The 15,159-nt window shown below is 48.7% G+C and overlaps 5 protein-coding genes across 5 annotated transcripts; 4 read left to right on the top strand and 1 right to left on the bottom strand.

Moving 5' to 3' along the window:
* Positions 1 to 1,320: 1,320 nt before the first annotated feature.
* Positions 1,321 to 4,804, top strand: BGZ61DRAFT_384778 (AMP-binding enzyme; the record flags this gene model as incomplete). The annotated part of the gene is made up of 7 exons (XM_046242710.1): positions 1,321 to 1,849; positions 1,909 to 2,043; positions 2,104 to 2,186; positions 2,234 to 2,337; positions 2,388 to 2,672; positions 2,726 to 2,819; positions 2,869 to 4,804. 7 exons carry the CDS (start codon positions 1,321 to 1,323, stop codon positions 4,624 to 4,626), a joined length of 2,988 nt encoding a protein of 995 aa, XP_046108961.1. The 3' UTR covers positions 4,627 to 4,804.
* A 550-nt stretch (positions 4,805 to 5,354) lies between these two features.
* Positions 5,355 to 6,881, top strand: BGZ61DRAFT_491579 (uncharacterized protein; the record flags this gene model as incomplete). The annotated part of the gene is made up of 6 exons (XM_046250448.1): positions 5,355 to 5,417; positions 5,451 to 5,696; positions 5,776 to 5,978; positions 6,042 to 6,133; positions 6,186 to 6,356; positions 6,832 to 6,881. The coding sequence occupies 6 exons, from the start codon at positions 5,355 to 5,357 to the stop codon at positions 6,879 to 6,881; spliced, it is 825 nt and encodes a 274-aa protein (XP_046108960.1).
* Positions 6,882 to 9,920: 3,039 nt separating this feature from the next.
* BGZ61DRAFT_529365 (family 3 polysaccharide lyase) lies at positions 9,921 to 10,728 on the top strand (the record flags this gene model as incomplete). Its single annotated transcript, XM_046253389.1, has 3 exons — positions 9,921 to 10,119; positions 10,175 to 10,566; positions 10,624 to 10,728. The coding sequence occupies 3 exons, from the start codon at positions 9,921 to 9,923 to the stop codon at positions 10,726 to 10,728; spliced, it is 696 nt and encodes a 231-aa protein (XP_046108959.1).
* A 554-nt stretch (positions 10,729 to 11,282) lies between these two features.
* On the bottom strand, positions 11,283 to 11,849 carry BGZ61DRAFT_474772 (uncharacterized protein; the record flags this gene model as incomplete). Its single annotated transcript, XM_046248609.1, has 1 exon — positions 11,283 to 11,849. The coding sequence occupies one exon, from the start codon at positions 11,847 to 11,849 to the stop codon at positions 11,283 to 11,285; it is 567 nt and encodes a 188-aa protein (XP_046108958.1).
* A 2,426-nt stretch (positions 11,850 to 14,275) lies between these two features.
* BGZ61DRAFT_529364 (uncharacterized protein) lies at positions 14,276 to 15,151 on the top strand (the record flags this gene model as incomplete). The annotated part of the gene is made up of 3 exons (XM_046253388.1): positions 14,276 to 14,847; positions 14,900 to 14,979; positions 15,039 to 15,151. The coding sequence occupies 3 exons, from the start codon at positions 14,276 to 14,278 to the stop codon at positions 15,149 to 15,151; spliced, it is 765 nt and encodes a 254-aa protein (XP_046108957.1).
* Positions 15,152 to 15,159: the final 8 nt, after the last annotated feature.

The raw sequence follows: 15,159 nt of genomic DNA, 5'->3' as shown, positions 1-15,159 counted from the left end.
GCAAAGCCATGTCTAGGACTCAGCATGAGAATCGAGCATAGCGAGACACTTCAACTGAGACATCAGCTAGGTCCCGCTACAAACCAACGTGGTGGAATGGGTTTTGATGGTTGCTCGGTTGACTGATCGTCGACCCATTTGAGCCATTTTGACAGAGGAGGCTGGTTGACAGCCACTCAATGCGGCAATACTCACTGATGATCTGTCCATCTTTGTACCAGAGCAAGGCGCGTTCAGCTTGGTTCCGGACGGCCTCCTGGCGCTAACAAGTCTCCACCTGATGGGCGGGAAACCATGCTCTCACTAGCAGATTCACTAGCTAGGATTCATCCTTGGAAATCGGCGATAAATGAACCAAGTCCGAAGCTTCAACAAGACAGACAGCGAGAAATGGCAACTTCACCGCTCCCGGTACGCAGATACTAGAGCTACTAGCGGTTGACAGGACAGTCCCGGCTGACGATCACAGCCTCACAGCCCTAGCCGAGCCATCATCAGAGCATGCGAACGACTAATCATGGCTCCCAGCCCCTTGTCTAGCTGACACTAGTTCGAGATTCTGCACGTCTCCAAGCACGATGCTGCAGTTCGCGCAGATCTTGAAGATTGTTAGCTTCCTTGGCGCGCCGCTCCCGGACCATGGGTCTATTCGTGCAGCTATAGCCGCGATGCGCCGCTTAGCGAACTTCCCAGCTCTGAATATCAGCTGCGGAGCGGGATATCCGTTGTCATGTGAGTTGGTTTAGTCGAAGCATACAGTGAATCGACAACTGATGACCTGTAATGTATCCCCAAAGTGTTCCCAACCACCTTAGCCTTGGTAGAGAGGTGGGATTTGCTGTGATCGCAGTGCAGCAGTGGCCCACCCCCTACTGCAATTAAGGGAAAAGATCATCAAGCTGAGTGTTGGAATCCTCTGGCATACAATGGCTGCCACGTACAAGGAACTAGTAGCTCTGAATATGCAGCTGAGCATGGGAACCACCATGTGTTCACTCTTCAGGTGGGTAACCAGCCATCTCGGCATTGATTCAGCCTGGCTTGAAGACGAGTGACGACAAGACCTTGTGTGATGCCGAAAAAGAGCGGAGGCATTCCAAATCATTGGGGAACCTATTTAAGCAATGGTTAGACTGCAGTGATAAACTCTACACACTCGTATTCAAGCTTGCATGATACTTCCTCTGGCTCGCATTTAGCTCACTTGCCCTTCACACCGTCATTTGTTGACAAGGCCTTCCGTCTACGTCAACCCAACCTCGCCGGTATTCCTTTCAAATGGAGAAATCATCAGAATCACAAGTAGCCTGCAGGCGGTCAATGCCCATATCCTTCAGCTACGGGCTCCTGCATGCCCCGCGATTCTCAACACTCACTGCCGCCTTCTTTCACCATGCGGCTACACGTCCTGATGATATTGCTGCTCGGGATCTGTCCATGGAGCCACCGGCAAGTATCACTTACGGGGAACTGGCATCTCGAAGTGCTAGACTCGCACACAAGTTGCGGAAACTAGGTGTTGTTCCAGGAGACCGGGTCCCTCTTGTAGTAAAGAGGGGTATTGACATGCTGGTTGGCATCATGTCTGTTCTCTCTTGCCGAGCCCAATATGTTCCCCTTGATGGGACTGTCGTCCCAGATGCAACACTACAATTCGTCTTAGATCAAACTCGTGGGTGCACCGTATTGGCTTTGCGGTCCACTCTTCATCGACTGAAACACATTCCTGGATCAAAAGTAATCGCGATCGATGAAATTGATCATGACGGAACGGATCACTACTCTTTTCACAGAGTACCACCTTGCCCCGTCAGGCCAGATGACGGATGCTATGTGATCTACACCTCAGGTATGTGTAACCCTTTGCTCTGTTCAGTAGGTATGAGAAGGCAAAACTGAACGCGCCAGGAACCTCTGGTACACCCAAAGGTGTCGATGTCACCCACCAAAATGTCACAAACCTCATCTGCCAGTCACCAGGGGATCTAGGAATTAAGCCAGGTACCCGTGTTGGTCAAGTTTTGAGCATTAGCTTCGACATGGGTAAGTTGCGTCCTAATTTAACATCTCCTGATCGCGTTGACTTACATGAAACTCTATAAGCGGCGTGGGAAATGCTTGGCTGTCTTGTGAACGGAGGCACCCTGATTCTCCGAGGCTCAAACTGGCAAAGAGCATTGCAAGAGGTATTAAAACTCTTCATGAGGCAATTTTCTTCTAACTCTTCCCCCAGATTGATGTTCTTATATGCACCCCGAGCATACTCGCCAAATACACACCTGCGGACTACCCCAACATTAAGCTTGTGGCTACTGCTGGCGAACCTTCTTCTCAGAGGTGTGATCCGCAGCTTCTTTGTCCAATATAAAATACTGATTATTTCCCAGACTTGCGGATGCCTGGGCTTCTCACTGCACTTATTACAATTGTTGTGGCCCAACTGAAACCACTATTGTCAATACGATGCACAGACACCAGCCCGGCCAGCGATTATCTATCGGCGTGCCGACACCAAACAACAACGTCTACTTAATTGGCAATGACAACCTTCCTGTGGGAATTGGTGAGATTGGCGTTATGTGGGCTGGTGGATTAGGCGTGACTCGTGGCTATGTTGCTCTGCCGCAGACAACGGCTGAAAAATACGTCTTTGACACTTTTAAAAACGACAGGTAAGATACAAGGTGTGATATGAAAAATCTTTGCAACTTACTAATTGTTATAGATCCAAAATGTACAATACAGGAGATCTTTGCAGATGGAACGCCGATGGCTCCATAGAAATCCTGGGTCGAGCTGATGACCAAGTTAAAGTCAAGGTATGGTGATCATAAACGTCATTGGCCTGTAGATTACTAACAATTATAGGGTTTCCGAGTAGAGCTTGACGGGGTTACTGCATCTCTCGACTCTTGCCCTTCTGTCCAAAGAGCGGCTGCTGTTCTCGTCAACGGGGAGATTCATGGATTTCTCACGCCCCAGGACTGTGATCTTGAGGTGGTGGTGAAATCCATCAAGAGCCGTCAGCCGTATTATGCGATCCCATCTCAATTCCACTTGCTGGACTCATTGCCTATGACGAGCAATGGAAAGATTGACAAGAAAGCTCTCATGGCGAAGGGGGCTGCCGCTGATTGGAACTCTCTCTCCAGCCAGGAGACATCCACAGTGCCCATTCGCTATCCTAAAGCCGCTCATTTGGGTCACAGCAGGTCCGACTCCTCAGCATCAACGTTGACACAGAACAGCTCAGCTTCTGAAAAGTCAGATGTCACTGCAGTCGAAGACGATATCGACCTAGAAGCTGCTCTTCCAGAGAAGAGGATCCGAAAACACGTCCGTGGTCTAAGATACCGTGCCCTCATTGTCTACCGTCGTCTATTTACTTTAGTCGGCGTGTTCAACATCGCAGCAACCATGGCGCTTGTGTTTTCTGGGATCCAGAGAGAATGGATCAGCACGATCATAGCCATCAACCTCGCCATTGCTGTCCTCATTCGACAAGACTTTGTCATCAATGCTCTATATACTATTGCCTGCAGCGTGCCAAAATCTTGGCCACTCTGCATCCGAACTCGATGCGCGAAGATATACCATCTTGGTGGCGTTCACTCCGGCGCCGCGATAGGCGCTGGTACTTGGCTCCTGGCTTCCAATATCGGCGACATTGTTTGTATGACATCGACATGCACAAACTGGGGCCAGCAATCTCTTGGTGGAAAAGTAGTGTCCTGGGTCCTCTCAGCTCTCTTCTTCGCCATGTTCGTGCTTGCGTGGCCGTCGATACGCAAGACGCATCACAACCTGTTCGAGAAAACACATCGCCTGATCGGATGGACCATGCTTGGTCTGTTTTGGGCCCAGGTGCTCATTGCCTGCAACGACACTAAGGGTGTAGACATGTCCTTTGGCGGTGCATGCGTGCGGTCAGCTTCATTCTGGCTCCTCGCTGTTGCCACTGCAAGCGTCGCCTCGTCGTGGCTCTTTCTCCGCAAGGTGCCTGTTCAAGCAGAAGTCCTCTCAGACCACGCTGTGCGACTCCATTTCGATTACACAGTGCCCGTCAACGGATCTTTCACCCGTCTATCTAAGCGTCCTCTGCTAGAGTGGCATTCTTTCGCCACTATCCCAGCCCCAGAGGTTAGCAAAGGACGCCCAAAGGGTTATTCCCTTATTGTCTCGAATGCGGGAGACTGGACCAAGTCAACCATACAGCAAGCACCAACCCATATTTGGACTCGCGGCGTGCCTACTTGTGGCGTTATGCGTATCGCTACACTCTTCAATCGGGTGGTCCTAATTGCCACGGGATCAGGCATTGGGCCTGTTTTGGGGCATATCCAGAACCAATCTTGCGAAACCCAGCTCATCTGGTCTACGTCTCAACCGGAAAAGGCATTTGGGCACGATCTTTGCGACACCATCGAGAACAAAGTGCCTGGCGCCGTCATTCATGACACCAAAAGACTGGGTCGCCCAGATCTCGTCAAGATGGGCTTTAACTTGGCAAAAGGGTTCAAAGCGGAGGCTGTCATCATTATTGCGAACGAGAAGATCACAAAGAAGGTGGTATATGGACTTGAGACGAGAGGAATGCCTGCATATGGGGCTATTTGGGACAGCTAAAGACCTCAATTCGGCGTGTTGAGACACCTTGATCCTTTTCAGTTGCGGGCCTGCATTTTCCACCTAGTCTTATGCGAGTGGCCTCTCATTTTTCGAGCCTACTTTTGGGTATCAGCTCTGGCGAATGGTGTATTTTGATCGGGGAGTAGCGGGATGTTCTTTCGGAGCTTTAGGGGACTGGAATCCGGCGTTAGTCGCAGTGTTTAAGACGCAATATTATCTCATGTAATGATGTGCACATCCAAGCCGAAGCGCAAGTAATTGCGCGTCGCTTTGCCTCCTACCAGGTGGCAAGTCGCGCCCCATCTCTCATGATTTTCTAAGCTCCGCAGTGATCAACTCCACTCGGAAGAAGGCGAACTGCCCCCGCCTACTCCGTACTGGCGATATAAATTCGAACAAGGCGTGCGGAGGAATGCAGAGGCTGCGACTGGACGCAAACTGGGGACTGTTCGCAGAGATAACCGGGGTTGATGTGGTGTTAAGTACAACGCCACTGAACCTTTCGCCGGGCCGAGAACGCGTTATCTACAGCGAGCGGGCGACGAACAGACACGCGTCATTCCAGTCGGCGATCCTCTAACCAGTATATACATCGGAGCGTCGCGCTTCAGGTGAGCGAAGAACGTAAATCCCGACGGGCCGGTTGATCCCCGCTCTCTCACTCTCAAGTGAATCGGTTGCCTCTCGGCAATTATCAACCTCCACATCAAGGAAGTCTAGCCATCATGAGAGGAAAACCCCCTGGGCCAAAGGCCATCTTGGTTCGGTCTCCCATCTACATTGTTAAGGTTCGTTGTTGACAAATTTCTGGCGCAATTCAGGTTTCGGGTTGGATTCTAATCCTTATCGCCACGGCAGTTATCATCGCTCGCTTAAACCTCCGCCTCAACATTCAACATCGAAGAATATTGATCAGTGATGTTCTGATGTGCGGTGCTTGGCTTTCTGCTGTCTGCCTTAATTCTATGAATATTGTGCTTACTCGACATGGTGCACTTGAGCCGCAAGTGAAGACGACCATGGAGGGTTTTACCGGAGATGCCGAAGAACTATCCTTCGTTTTGGAGGTACGTAAATCCCATCCATAATACATCAACTGGGTAGATTTCTAGCGAAGCCAACATGGATGCTTATAAAACATTCTAGATGTTCTGGTTCATAAGCATCCCCTTTTACATGACCCTATACTTCTCTAAAGCTGCACTACTGTCCATGTACTTGCAAATATTCCCCAATTTTATGCGAAAGCGGAGAATGTTCCTTTGGGCAACGATTATCTACGTTGCTCTATCCTTTGCAGCCAGCATCCTTCTGTTTTGTCTCATCTGCTTACCAATTGAGACCAACTGGTCAGTTCCTTGGATGTCCAAAAGTAAAGACCCATTAATAAATGACTAACAAAGTGCGATTAGGGACCTTTCAACTCAATCAACCTGTCCAGTCAGTTTGGGTAACGTGGTATTCATAACGAACTGGACATTGCACATCACTGGAGACCTGTTAGGTGAGATGCGCAGCGAGCTGGCTGAGAGGTAGAAAAACACTAATATTTGTAGTCTTCTCTTTACCCTGGCTCATAATTCCAGGGTTGAATATGAAGAGGTCGCTAAAGGTTGGAGTTTATTCAACATTCCTCTTGGGCATCATAAATATTATATTCGATACTATCCGATTTGCGACAATTAAAGCTTCAGCAATTGACACTCAGATTTCCATCAGCACAATTGGTATATTTAGTTTCTTTGCTGCCCCCTTCAACAATATCCTACGGCACTTTGAAAGATAACGTACCACGAATATTTCTGTGGTGTCTAGGGATCCTTACAACCCACGTCCATCTTCACTAAACTCGAAACATGATCTGGGGGAGGACCACAGAGAAGCGTCAATCCTCGTGTAGCGTAGAATCGGGCAAACCACAGTTTGCACAACCTTTCTCTTACCTGTCTGAGACCACTATCTACTCAATAGCTCGTGAATAAAAAAGCTAGTTAAAAATATACACGTGATAGATTTCATCTTGCACGTAACTTTATTCTACTCATCAACGCATATGCCCAACACAGGCTACTATTGAGCCTTGTATCGAACGAGTAATTTTGCCACTCGATGTCTCTTTGGTCTCGCTCAGTTGTCGACTTCCCGGACCTTTGGATAACCGGCGGAAACCAATCACCAGGATCCTGTCGCTATGGTTGCTAGGACTACTCATCGGTTTAGTAGTGAAACATCCCAAAACACTAAAATGCTAAATTAGTACTAGGAAGACTCCTGGCTTTTTAATTCGGATGCCATTAATCCTAGCCTCCCCGCACCCTGGCTAAATAAGCCTAAGTCCCTTTCTTCTTTCCAAAGTTATAATCCTCAAATCATTTCTTCAATGCTCCTCTCCAACTTCCAGACATCTTATGCCACCCCGAGACACTCCACAGAAGAGTGGAGAAAACACAGAAAGCTGTTCATGGATAAAGCTCCGGCGCCAGCAATGGTCCACCTGTCGCCAGGTATATCGGTGCAGGCTTCTTCGTTGGCTCCGGCTTAACGCTCCCTAAATAGGTAAGTGGGTTCCATTCGATGTCTTGGCTGCACAACTCTCATTACCTTTGTACATTTCCAATTTCTTTACGACATATTGTAATCCTTGGGGTTATGCGTTTTGACTAACTCTTGCCCATCCGGGTCTGTGACGGGGGTCCAGAGAATTACAATGCAGCAAGTACTGGGGCACCCGTTTATGCCCACATCCCACCCCCTCCGGAGTAAAAGGGCCTGCTGGGCTAGTGGTATAGAGTGATTAAATAAATAGGGGTGTTTACGTGTAAAAGGTAAAGAAAATAAATCTCACGTGCTCCACGATACTCAAGTCCCGAAGTCTAGGGTAGCCTCCTTGGTCTACGAGTGTAAATGACGAGTTTAAGTTGTTCAATCTCGCTGTGTCTATTCAGGTAGATGTCAATGGATGGTGTATACGTAATCTTAATAAAACTTGTCTTCCAAGAAAATCTTAAATTTTGGTTGATAAGGTAGGTTATTGGTTAGATCAACAACGGCCACAAATACTTAAACTCACCAGACAAGATAGATTGATGATGCTCTGTCTCAAACATGATACATTAGCCAACGCTTCTACCATACCCGGTTGTTACTGCGACGATACAAGAGACCTTTTCTTATAACTGTATGTCTTAGTGGTAACTGAATTTCTTCTGGAGATCACAATGATCAGAACGTTGGGCTCAGGTGGCGATGCATCATATGTTACAAGGACCCGCACATAGCTTCCTCTTTAGAACAGACCAACTCGGCGCATCTTTGATTGCAATTACAACATTGTAATTTATTCAGCGCGCAGGGTAGGATTGAGGATGGTGGAGGGTTGCAGGCATTCGACCCATGAGGCGGTGGACCACCGACCCAGGTCAGGAAATGTGCAATGAGGATCCTGCCGATGTGAGAAATTCAGTACAAGGGATTGTAGATGACGCGGCACGACACTCGTCGTCAGTATCAATGAAATTACTGTGGTCATGACAATCGAGAAGATCATACAGCAGGCAACAAACAGGAACATCGCAACCCTTGCACCACAGACATGTTTCAGTTACATGGGGTGCGTACTTGGCGGGCCTTGGCGGGGGCGACCCGGATAATCCCCCACAATGATTCCACCAAGCATAGAAGAGCAACTGTCATAAGGAGCATTTCTGGGCGGAACTAAACGCGGAAAGAAGTTTCAGTTTTACTGCTGAGCTGAAGCACATCAGATCGGCGTTGCTCGATTAGGCGACTCCGTAGACTTGCCGGGAATAACAGGATGGTCACAGCCACGAGTCGAGAGTCCAAGGCTGAGGACTCTGAAAAATCCTTGAGCTCATTCGTGACACTCGAGTCTGCTCGTTGATTGTGGCGGTTTCAACTCACTTTGAGTTGGGCTCGTTTCCTATCAACGAAACCTGCGCAATTGTGATCCGATGATGCACTACTGGTCAGCAGCCGCCCTCAATATGACACGCCGAGCAATCACAGCAGATGCGAAACATAATTGTGCGCCTCTCATCTTGGTTATCAGGATTGATATCAATATTGCTACGCTCGGATGTAAATTGGAAGTTCGTCCGCATCCCCTGGTAAGGCACAAGGTCGTATTGACCCGATGGTCCGAATCCCCAGTGTCTAGGTCACCACCAGTCCGCGGAGAGAACACGGCTTTCTGTTCGTCGTATTTTTAGGCGTGGTTCCGGCTTTCATACAGAATCCGTCTCAAGATCCTGTCAGGCCTCCAACGCCCTTACGTTTCAATCAACTCCGCCTGTTTCAGGAGGCACCACAATATTCTCCACCGGGTCCCTCTTTTTACCCCTGCAACCATGAGCAGGAAACCTGTTTCCGTCTAGCAGATGGACGATTTCACACCGGACAACATCAGACGGTAAAATTAAGGTAATTTCTAGGGGCCACCCCCTGGTAAAAGATTGGCGCCGATGAATAACGAGTGTTTTATCTACAGGGGTGGGGACTCTGGAGACTTACCTGGTGAGAACATCCATCGGGGATTAAACATATTAGCTTCTTTATAGGGTTAAAACTGTAATTTGGCAGTAAGCAAACTCAGTTCATCCATTACTTATACATATGATAACAATGGGATATGAGCCTTGGGAATCGTGTTGTACTCTTATAAGTAGACCTCGACATGGGGATTATCTGCTGCTGAGAGGTCTATCGAACGAACCACTAGGATGAATTGTTAAACAAACGGAAATTTGCAGTCCTTGAAACGTGGATTAAGCTTATCCATGTAAAACAGGGCTGGGTGACGTAGCGTTGGTAACCCCGACCGCAGTGTGTCACTCCCAACTCAGCATGGGTGTGCCACTTCCCACCAAGCATGGGCATGTCACTGCCAACAGATGTCACTTCCCAGCGGAACATGTCACTTGCCATTGACCAGTGGGCAGGACGCATTAAGCTTATCTGCACAGGGAGCGGGTGTAACCCCTGAGGATGTGTTAAGCTTATCCACACTCTGTTCAGGAGTACGACGGAGAAACATGGTGCGGACCGTCGGTGACGGCTGAATAATGTCTGCAGTAAGCTCAAATGGTAGATAAATACGCCCAGATGCCCCCTCCACATCGAAATTTCTCCTCATCCTCACCAACGACCTGGAGTCAGACAATCTCACACATTCTCAGTTCCATTTTCTGTATTTACCACACTCTCCGTTGATCGGATTCATTTCAACTACCCACACCACTACCACCACCGTCTCACCAACTTCCAACTTCACAATGCATTCCGTCAGCATCATCTCTCTCCTCGCCGCCGTGCCCGCGGCCATGGCCTGCCTGGGCTACGAGGGCGGTGTTCCCACTGCTACTGGTGAGAAGACTCTCTCCGAGCCTCAGTACATCGGTGCTGGTGAGACTTTCGACGCTGGTTGGGTCAAGTACGACCGTGGTGAGGCCTGCAGCGGCCAGAGCGAAGGAGGTAAGTCACTCGCTTCCCACAGGATACTTGAGCAACATATTGACACTTGGCATAGGCGAGGCCGATACCGTCTTCGTCCTTGAGGACGGCGCTACCCTGAAGAACGTCATCATCGGTGCCGACCAGAAGGAGGGTGTCTACTGCTTGGGCAGCTGCAACCTGGAGTTCGTTTGGTTCGAGAAGGTCTGCGAGGACGCCATCTCCATCAAGGGATCTGGCACTGCCAACATCATTGGTGGCGGTGCTTACGGCGCCGATGACAAGGTCATCCAGCACAACGGCTGTGGCCATGTCAACGTCATCAACTTCTACGCCAACGACTACGGCAAGGTTTACCGATCTTGCGGTAACTGCAAGGGAAACTGCGCCCGTACCGTCCACATGGAGGGTGTCACTGCCATCGACGGTGGTGAGCTTATGGGTATCAACACCAACATGGGTGACAAGGTAAATATCTTCCCCCGGATTTTAATGTCACCAACGTAACTAACTCGTTCAACTCAGGCTACCTATGACAACAACTGCTACCCCAAGGTCCAGTGCCAGGCTTACGACGGTTGCGACAAGTCTAACGGTGACTGTGAGCCCGTCAAGAAGGGCGAATGCTAAATGCCCACCCGATCAGGATGAGACGATACCTCATAGTATTCGTCCTTCCAGGTTCACATCGACTGTTTTTACTTCTACCGAGGCAGTATTAAAGCCTAATACTTCAATGTACTTACTACAAATGGAACTGGTATATAGATATGTGTTGATGGGTAAAGGAAGGGAAGCGACTTCTACATAGCTAGAGCATTCCTCTTCCAGTACATAAAATTTACCCGCAATTTGAGAATCGCGTCCACAAATCTCGTGAATCTCCAGTTTATATATCGGAACTGACTCCTGCAACCTAGCCACTGTCTGTACCAGGCAGAAACAAACAAGATAAGTATCTCAAAGCTAAAGGGGAAAGAGTGAGAAAAACAGCAAAGGTCTAGAAGTAAAGAACATATCAGTGGGTACCGAGGTTCCTGGCTAGAACGCAAATAGCGCAAGATGTACCACCCTCGTGCTCATCCCGTTACGGTTGTTGGTTGTCATGGCTGCCGAGGGCTGGCCAGTCGCCTCGGGTAGCTTCTGGTAGCCCTCTCATCCATCGGGTCAATATTGACTCCAATCTAAAACCCGTTGTCGAACCTCGGCGTTACAGTAAGCCTCATTAAAACCTCCCCATAACCTGCCGACCAAATTTCATAAAAAAAGCCATTGGCTGGGTAATTATCCCTAGCCGCGTAACAAACAGCCTTTACCAGCGCCAATACAAGCTCTCGTGGCCAGTGGTGAATAGGGAAGTGCAGGTCTCCAGCCCAAGCCTCTATAAGCCAACCATCATTAATTTCGCCGGCATGCGTAGACATGGGGTCGGCTTGCCTGAATAAACGCGAAACAGTCATCCCTAGCGCAGTGATGTCGTGTGCGTTTGTTGGGATGCGTGCGTGTATTCTTGATGTAAACATTGGCGTCCATTCCTTGATGACCACAGTCCATCCTCCACCCACGAAAGTTCTGCCGGATAAATCGGCCTTCCACCTCGGTTTCAAGTTGACACCAGCACTGTAATCTCGTAGCACGAGCCCTGCTTCCGGTGCGGCATGAGTCTTTGCGGTGCTAATGTCTGCAACTGGAATAGCCGGCAGTGCAGTAACGACAGCTGCAAACAACAGAGCAAAGTATTTGAGGTGCATCTTTAAGACTTGTCGGACTTGATCGGAAATTTTCCTGTAGTTTATAACAGATCTTAATGAGTAATAAGATAGTCTTAAGAGAAAATGAGGTCCTCTTACTCTAGAAGAGAACTGATGGATTGATTGAAAGCATCCTGCATTTACGAGATGAGAAAAGTATTATATAGCAAGGCTATGTCGGCAAGATGACAATGGGCGCAACCGAACCACCCTTAGCTACCAGTTGCTGAGGGTCAGCTTCCAGTGGATACATTCTGCAGTCAGCTTGCGGTGAATACACTCGGCAGTCTAATAGACCGTCGGCCACCTTACATAACCGACCGACGAAACTTAGACGCCGAAGGCATTCGAAAAGGTTCAAGCTGAGTATATTAATAAGTAATCTTTACGAGATATACTAATTTGGTCTAGGATTTGCTGTAGCACTGCCATTTCGCTATTTGTATGGGGTTACTAATGTCGTGATTGGAAATCCGGGGTGGGTTCGTAATAGGGATCCCAAACTACCACTTCCAAACGACCAGTTCGCCCAATACCAACCAAAGTGTGCACGGGACGCTCTTTACTGCCAGCCTAGCTATATATAGAATGCAGGAGGTGTCACTGCTGGAAGATCTAAAATCTCATTCTGTGATGTCGTCATGCAGCGAGTCAGGATTCACAGGAAGCTTGTATCCACTCGGACGGCTTTGGGCGGAAAGTGGAGAAATCCATTCCATCTTCAATCTCAAAAACTCCAAGCAGCATGAGGCGTCTAATGCAAGTTAAGCGCCGAAGGCAATTGGAATTGAGTCTTACGATATGTCATCGCTGCGGGGGGTTTACAAATCAAGTTCCGAGAGTCGTCGGAGGCTCCTCTAGCAACTCATAATTACTACGCAAATATACAGAGGTATTTACTAATCAGGAGCGCCGCCACACAATCAGCAACGACCACAATCTACCCGAGGGCGGCTGGAAATCCGTATGAGTATTGCTATTGGCACAGTATGTATTCTGTGACTCTACTTTTTTCACCCCGCATATTGGATCTTCCGTTCGTCACAGCAAATTTACAGTGTAAGGTAGGGAATGTTCTGAACAATAAGTGAAATCTATAGTTATTAACACAACATAACAACCTGCAAGTCCGGCTGCAGCCAAATCGTTAAAAAACCCTCATCTCTGTGTGCACCTGGAACCTGCAGGACCAATAGCTACCCGAAGGAGTCTTGAATGCAAACGCCATACTGGACTTGAACTCATCTCTGTGGTTTTCCGGGAAAACTCGTCACTTTAAGCCCGGCCTGGCTGTTACTCCGGCAGCTGCCATTGAAAATGCTACTACAGCTCTATATGAGGCTGTGAGGGTTGCTGCAAGAGCTGCCGTAACGGTTGTGTCGGTTGTGACGGCTGCCGGCGCTGCTCCGTCCTCCTCTGGTTTTTACCCTGCCCCTGAAATTTGACTAATACTTGAATGACCCCTCCGACCCCAACCCTACAGACAACACGGATTTCAGTGAAGCAAGGCTGGTTCAACTGTCCCAATTTTCTGCCAAGGCCCGTTAGTAGAGCTCTAACACTCTCACCTTCTCGTGTATGACCACTGTCTTTGGGTCCCTACCCTACTGTTTACAGGATAAGGCAATGGTTAATTGAACCGTAGCCAGGATCAGAACTGTATTTAGAAACATTTATGTCTATCCAGCCACCCCTGTCGCGTCAAGCTTTTTCACTAGGAGGTTTCAGAATAAGCTTTCACCCTTAGGTCTGAGTTTGTTAGGCAACTCCGTCGGTCCGACATGCTATTTTTGAGTTATGATCAATATCAAGAGGGCGATGACCTGGCGGTTCCCGGGCGTCGATAGTACGTCGTCTTATGGCTCCAAGGCGAATTGACATGTAGGGGATATACGCCTGGCAAGGGTGCGCATGATTCACTTGGAAGAAAATACGAAGTTGAAGTTGGAGCGCGTTAAAATATAGAGCATGTAACGGAGTCGCCAAGCCCTTCTCTAGCACCCCTCGAGAAGGAAACGACTGTCTTGTGGATTGCATGGCAAGAAAATATCCAGTCTGTAATGGAGCATGTATAGCGGAATCACCGAGCCCTTCCCCACCACTACTCAAGAACGCAACGCCCGGTCTGTGAGGCTGTTTTCTCCTAGGGCCATACGCCGTTTCATCCATACAGGCGCTTAGTAGTCATGCTTAATTTAGATGTGAAAGAATAGCCCTAACCTCATTCACGAGTAGCATACAATGGCCACATGAGTGTATTCAACCTTCATGGTATGGTGAGCTCACCTAACAGCTATATATATCAGTCTGTACCGCTCCAAGAGAAATACAGGAACTCCAACGACAAGACTTCAGCATCATTCCTCTTCTCTCAACCTCTCAACCTCATTTTCGCTTCGATTTCACGGGAAATACTTACCATCACCATGAAATTCCTGCACCTCGTCACTTTCTGCGGGCTCGCCTCCAGCGCCATCATCCGCCCCTTCAATCTGACTTCGGATACTGTGGCACAGGATGGCAAACACGGAAATCTATCGGTGGTTGATTACATCCCAAACCCCTCTCAGCGATTCCCACGCAAGCTGGACGCCGACGAGGGTGAACTATCCGAAGGAGAGAAAATCCAGGCCTTCAAAGCTGCCAAGCAGGCAGCAGGGCGCCGCAGCCTCGAAGTTGGCAAGCACTACTACTTCATGAATTGTTATAAAGCAGCAGCGGATTATGTTCCGAACACAGACGCAGGGAAATGGGCAGCGGGAGAGTACAAAAAGCTTATACAACAGGAGAAAAAAAAGAACATTTACGGTTGTACCCATGTCGGCCTTGTCTTGGGGAGAGTTTCCAAAGTCGCGAAGGACTCTTCTGGATGTATTGGGTGTGGAACGGTGCGGACGTTTGATGGGACATTCCGTGATGTGATACTCAAGGATTTCGGAAATTCTGGTGCCTATTGGCATGTGAGGGAAAATCGATATGCTTTTCGGGGGAGCCAAGAGTAAGTGTCTCCATTGGCCTTTACTGACAAGTTCCAACTCACGTTATAGCAGACTATTTTACGGGGGTCAAGTCGACTTGACAAGATATGGTAACAACATTACTGCTCTGAACGTCGATCTTGACAACGCTGGTAAGCCGTTTTGAGATTTTGACCCCAACTCTAGGGTACAGTGACTAATATTGTATCAGGGAGCGAGTGGCGTACGGAGGCAATGGGTGGTGGTAAGCAGGGGACGTTCGATGCTTCTACAAACTGTCTCACGTACTACCGGTACCTTGTCAATCGCCTGACTCGCAAGTAGGCTTAGTT

The sequence above is a fragment of the Ilyonectria robusta genome (genome assembly GCF_021365365.1).
Source record: "Ilyonectria robusta strain PMI_751 chromosome Unknown BGZ61scaffold_4, whole genome shotgun sequence".
Lineage (NCBI taxonomy): Eukaryota > Fungi > Ascomycota > Sordariomycetes > Hypocreales > Nectriaceae > Ilyonectria > Ilyonectria robusta.
Note: the sequence above shows the minus strand (reverse complement) of the source record. Positions and strands in the feature narration are given on the sequence as shown.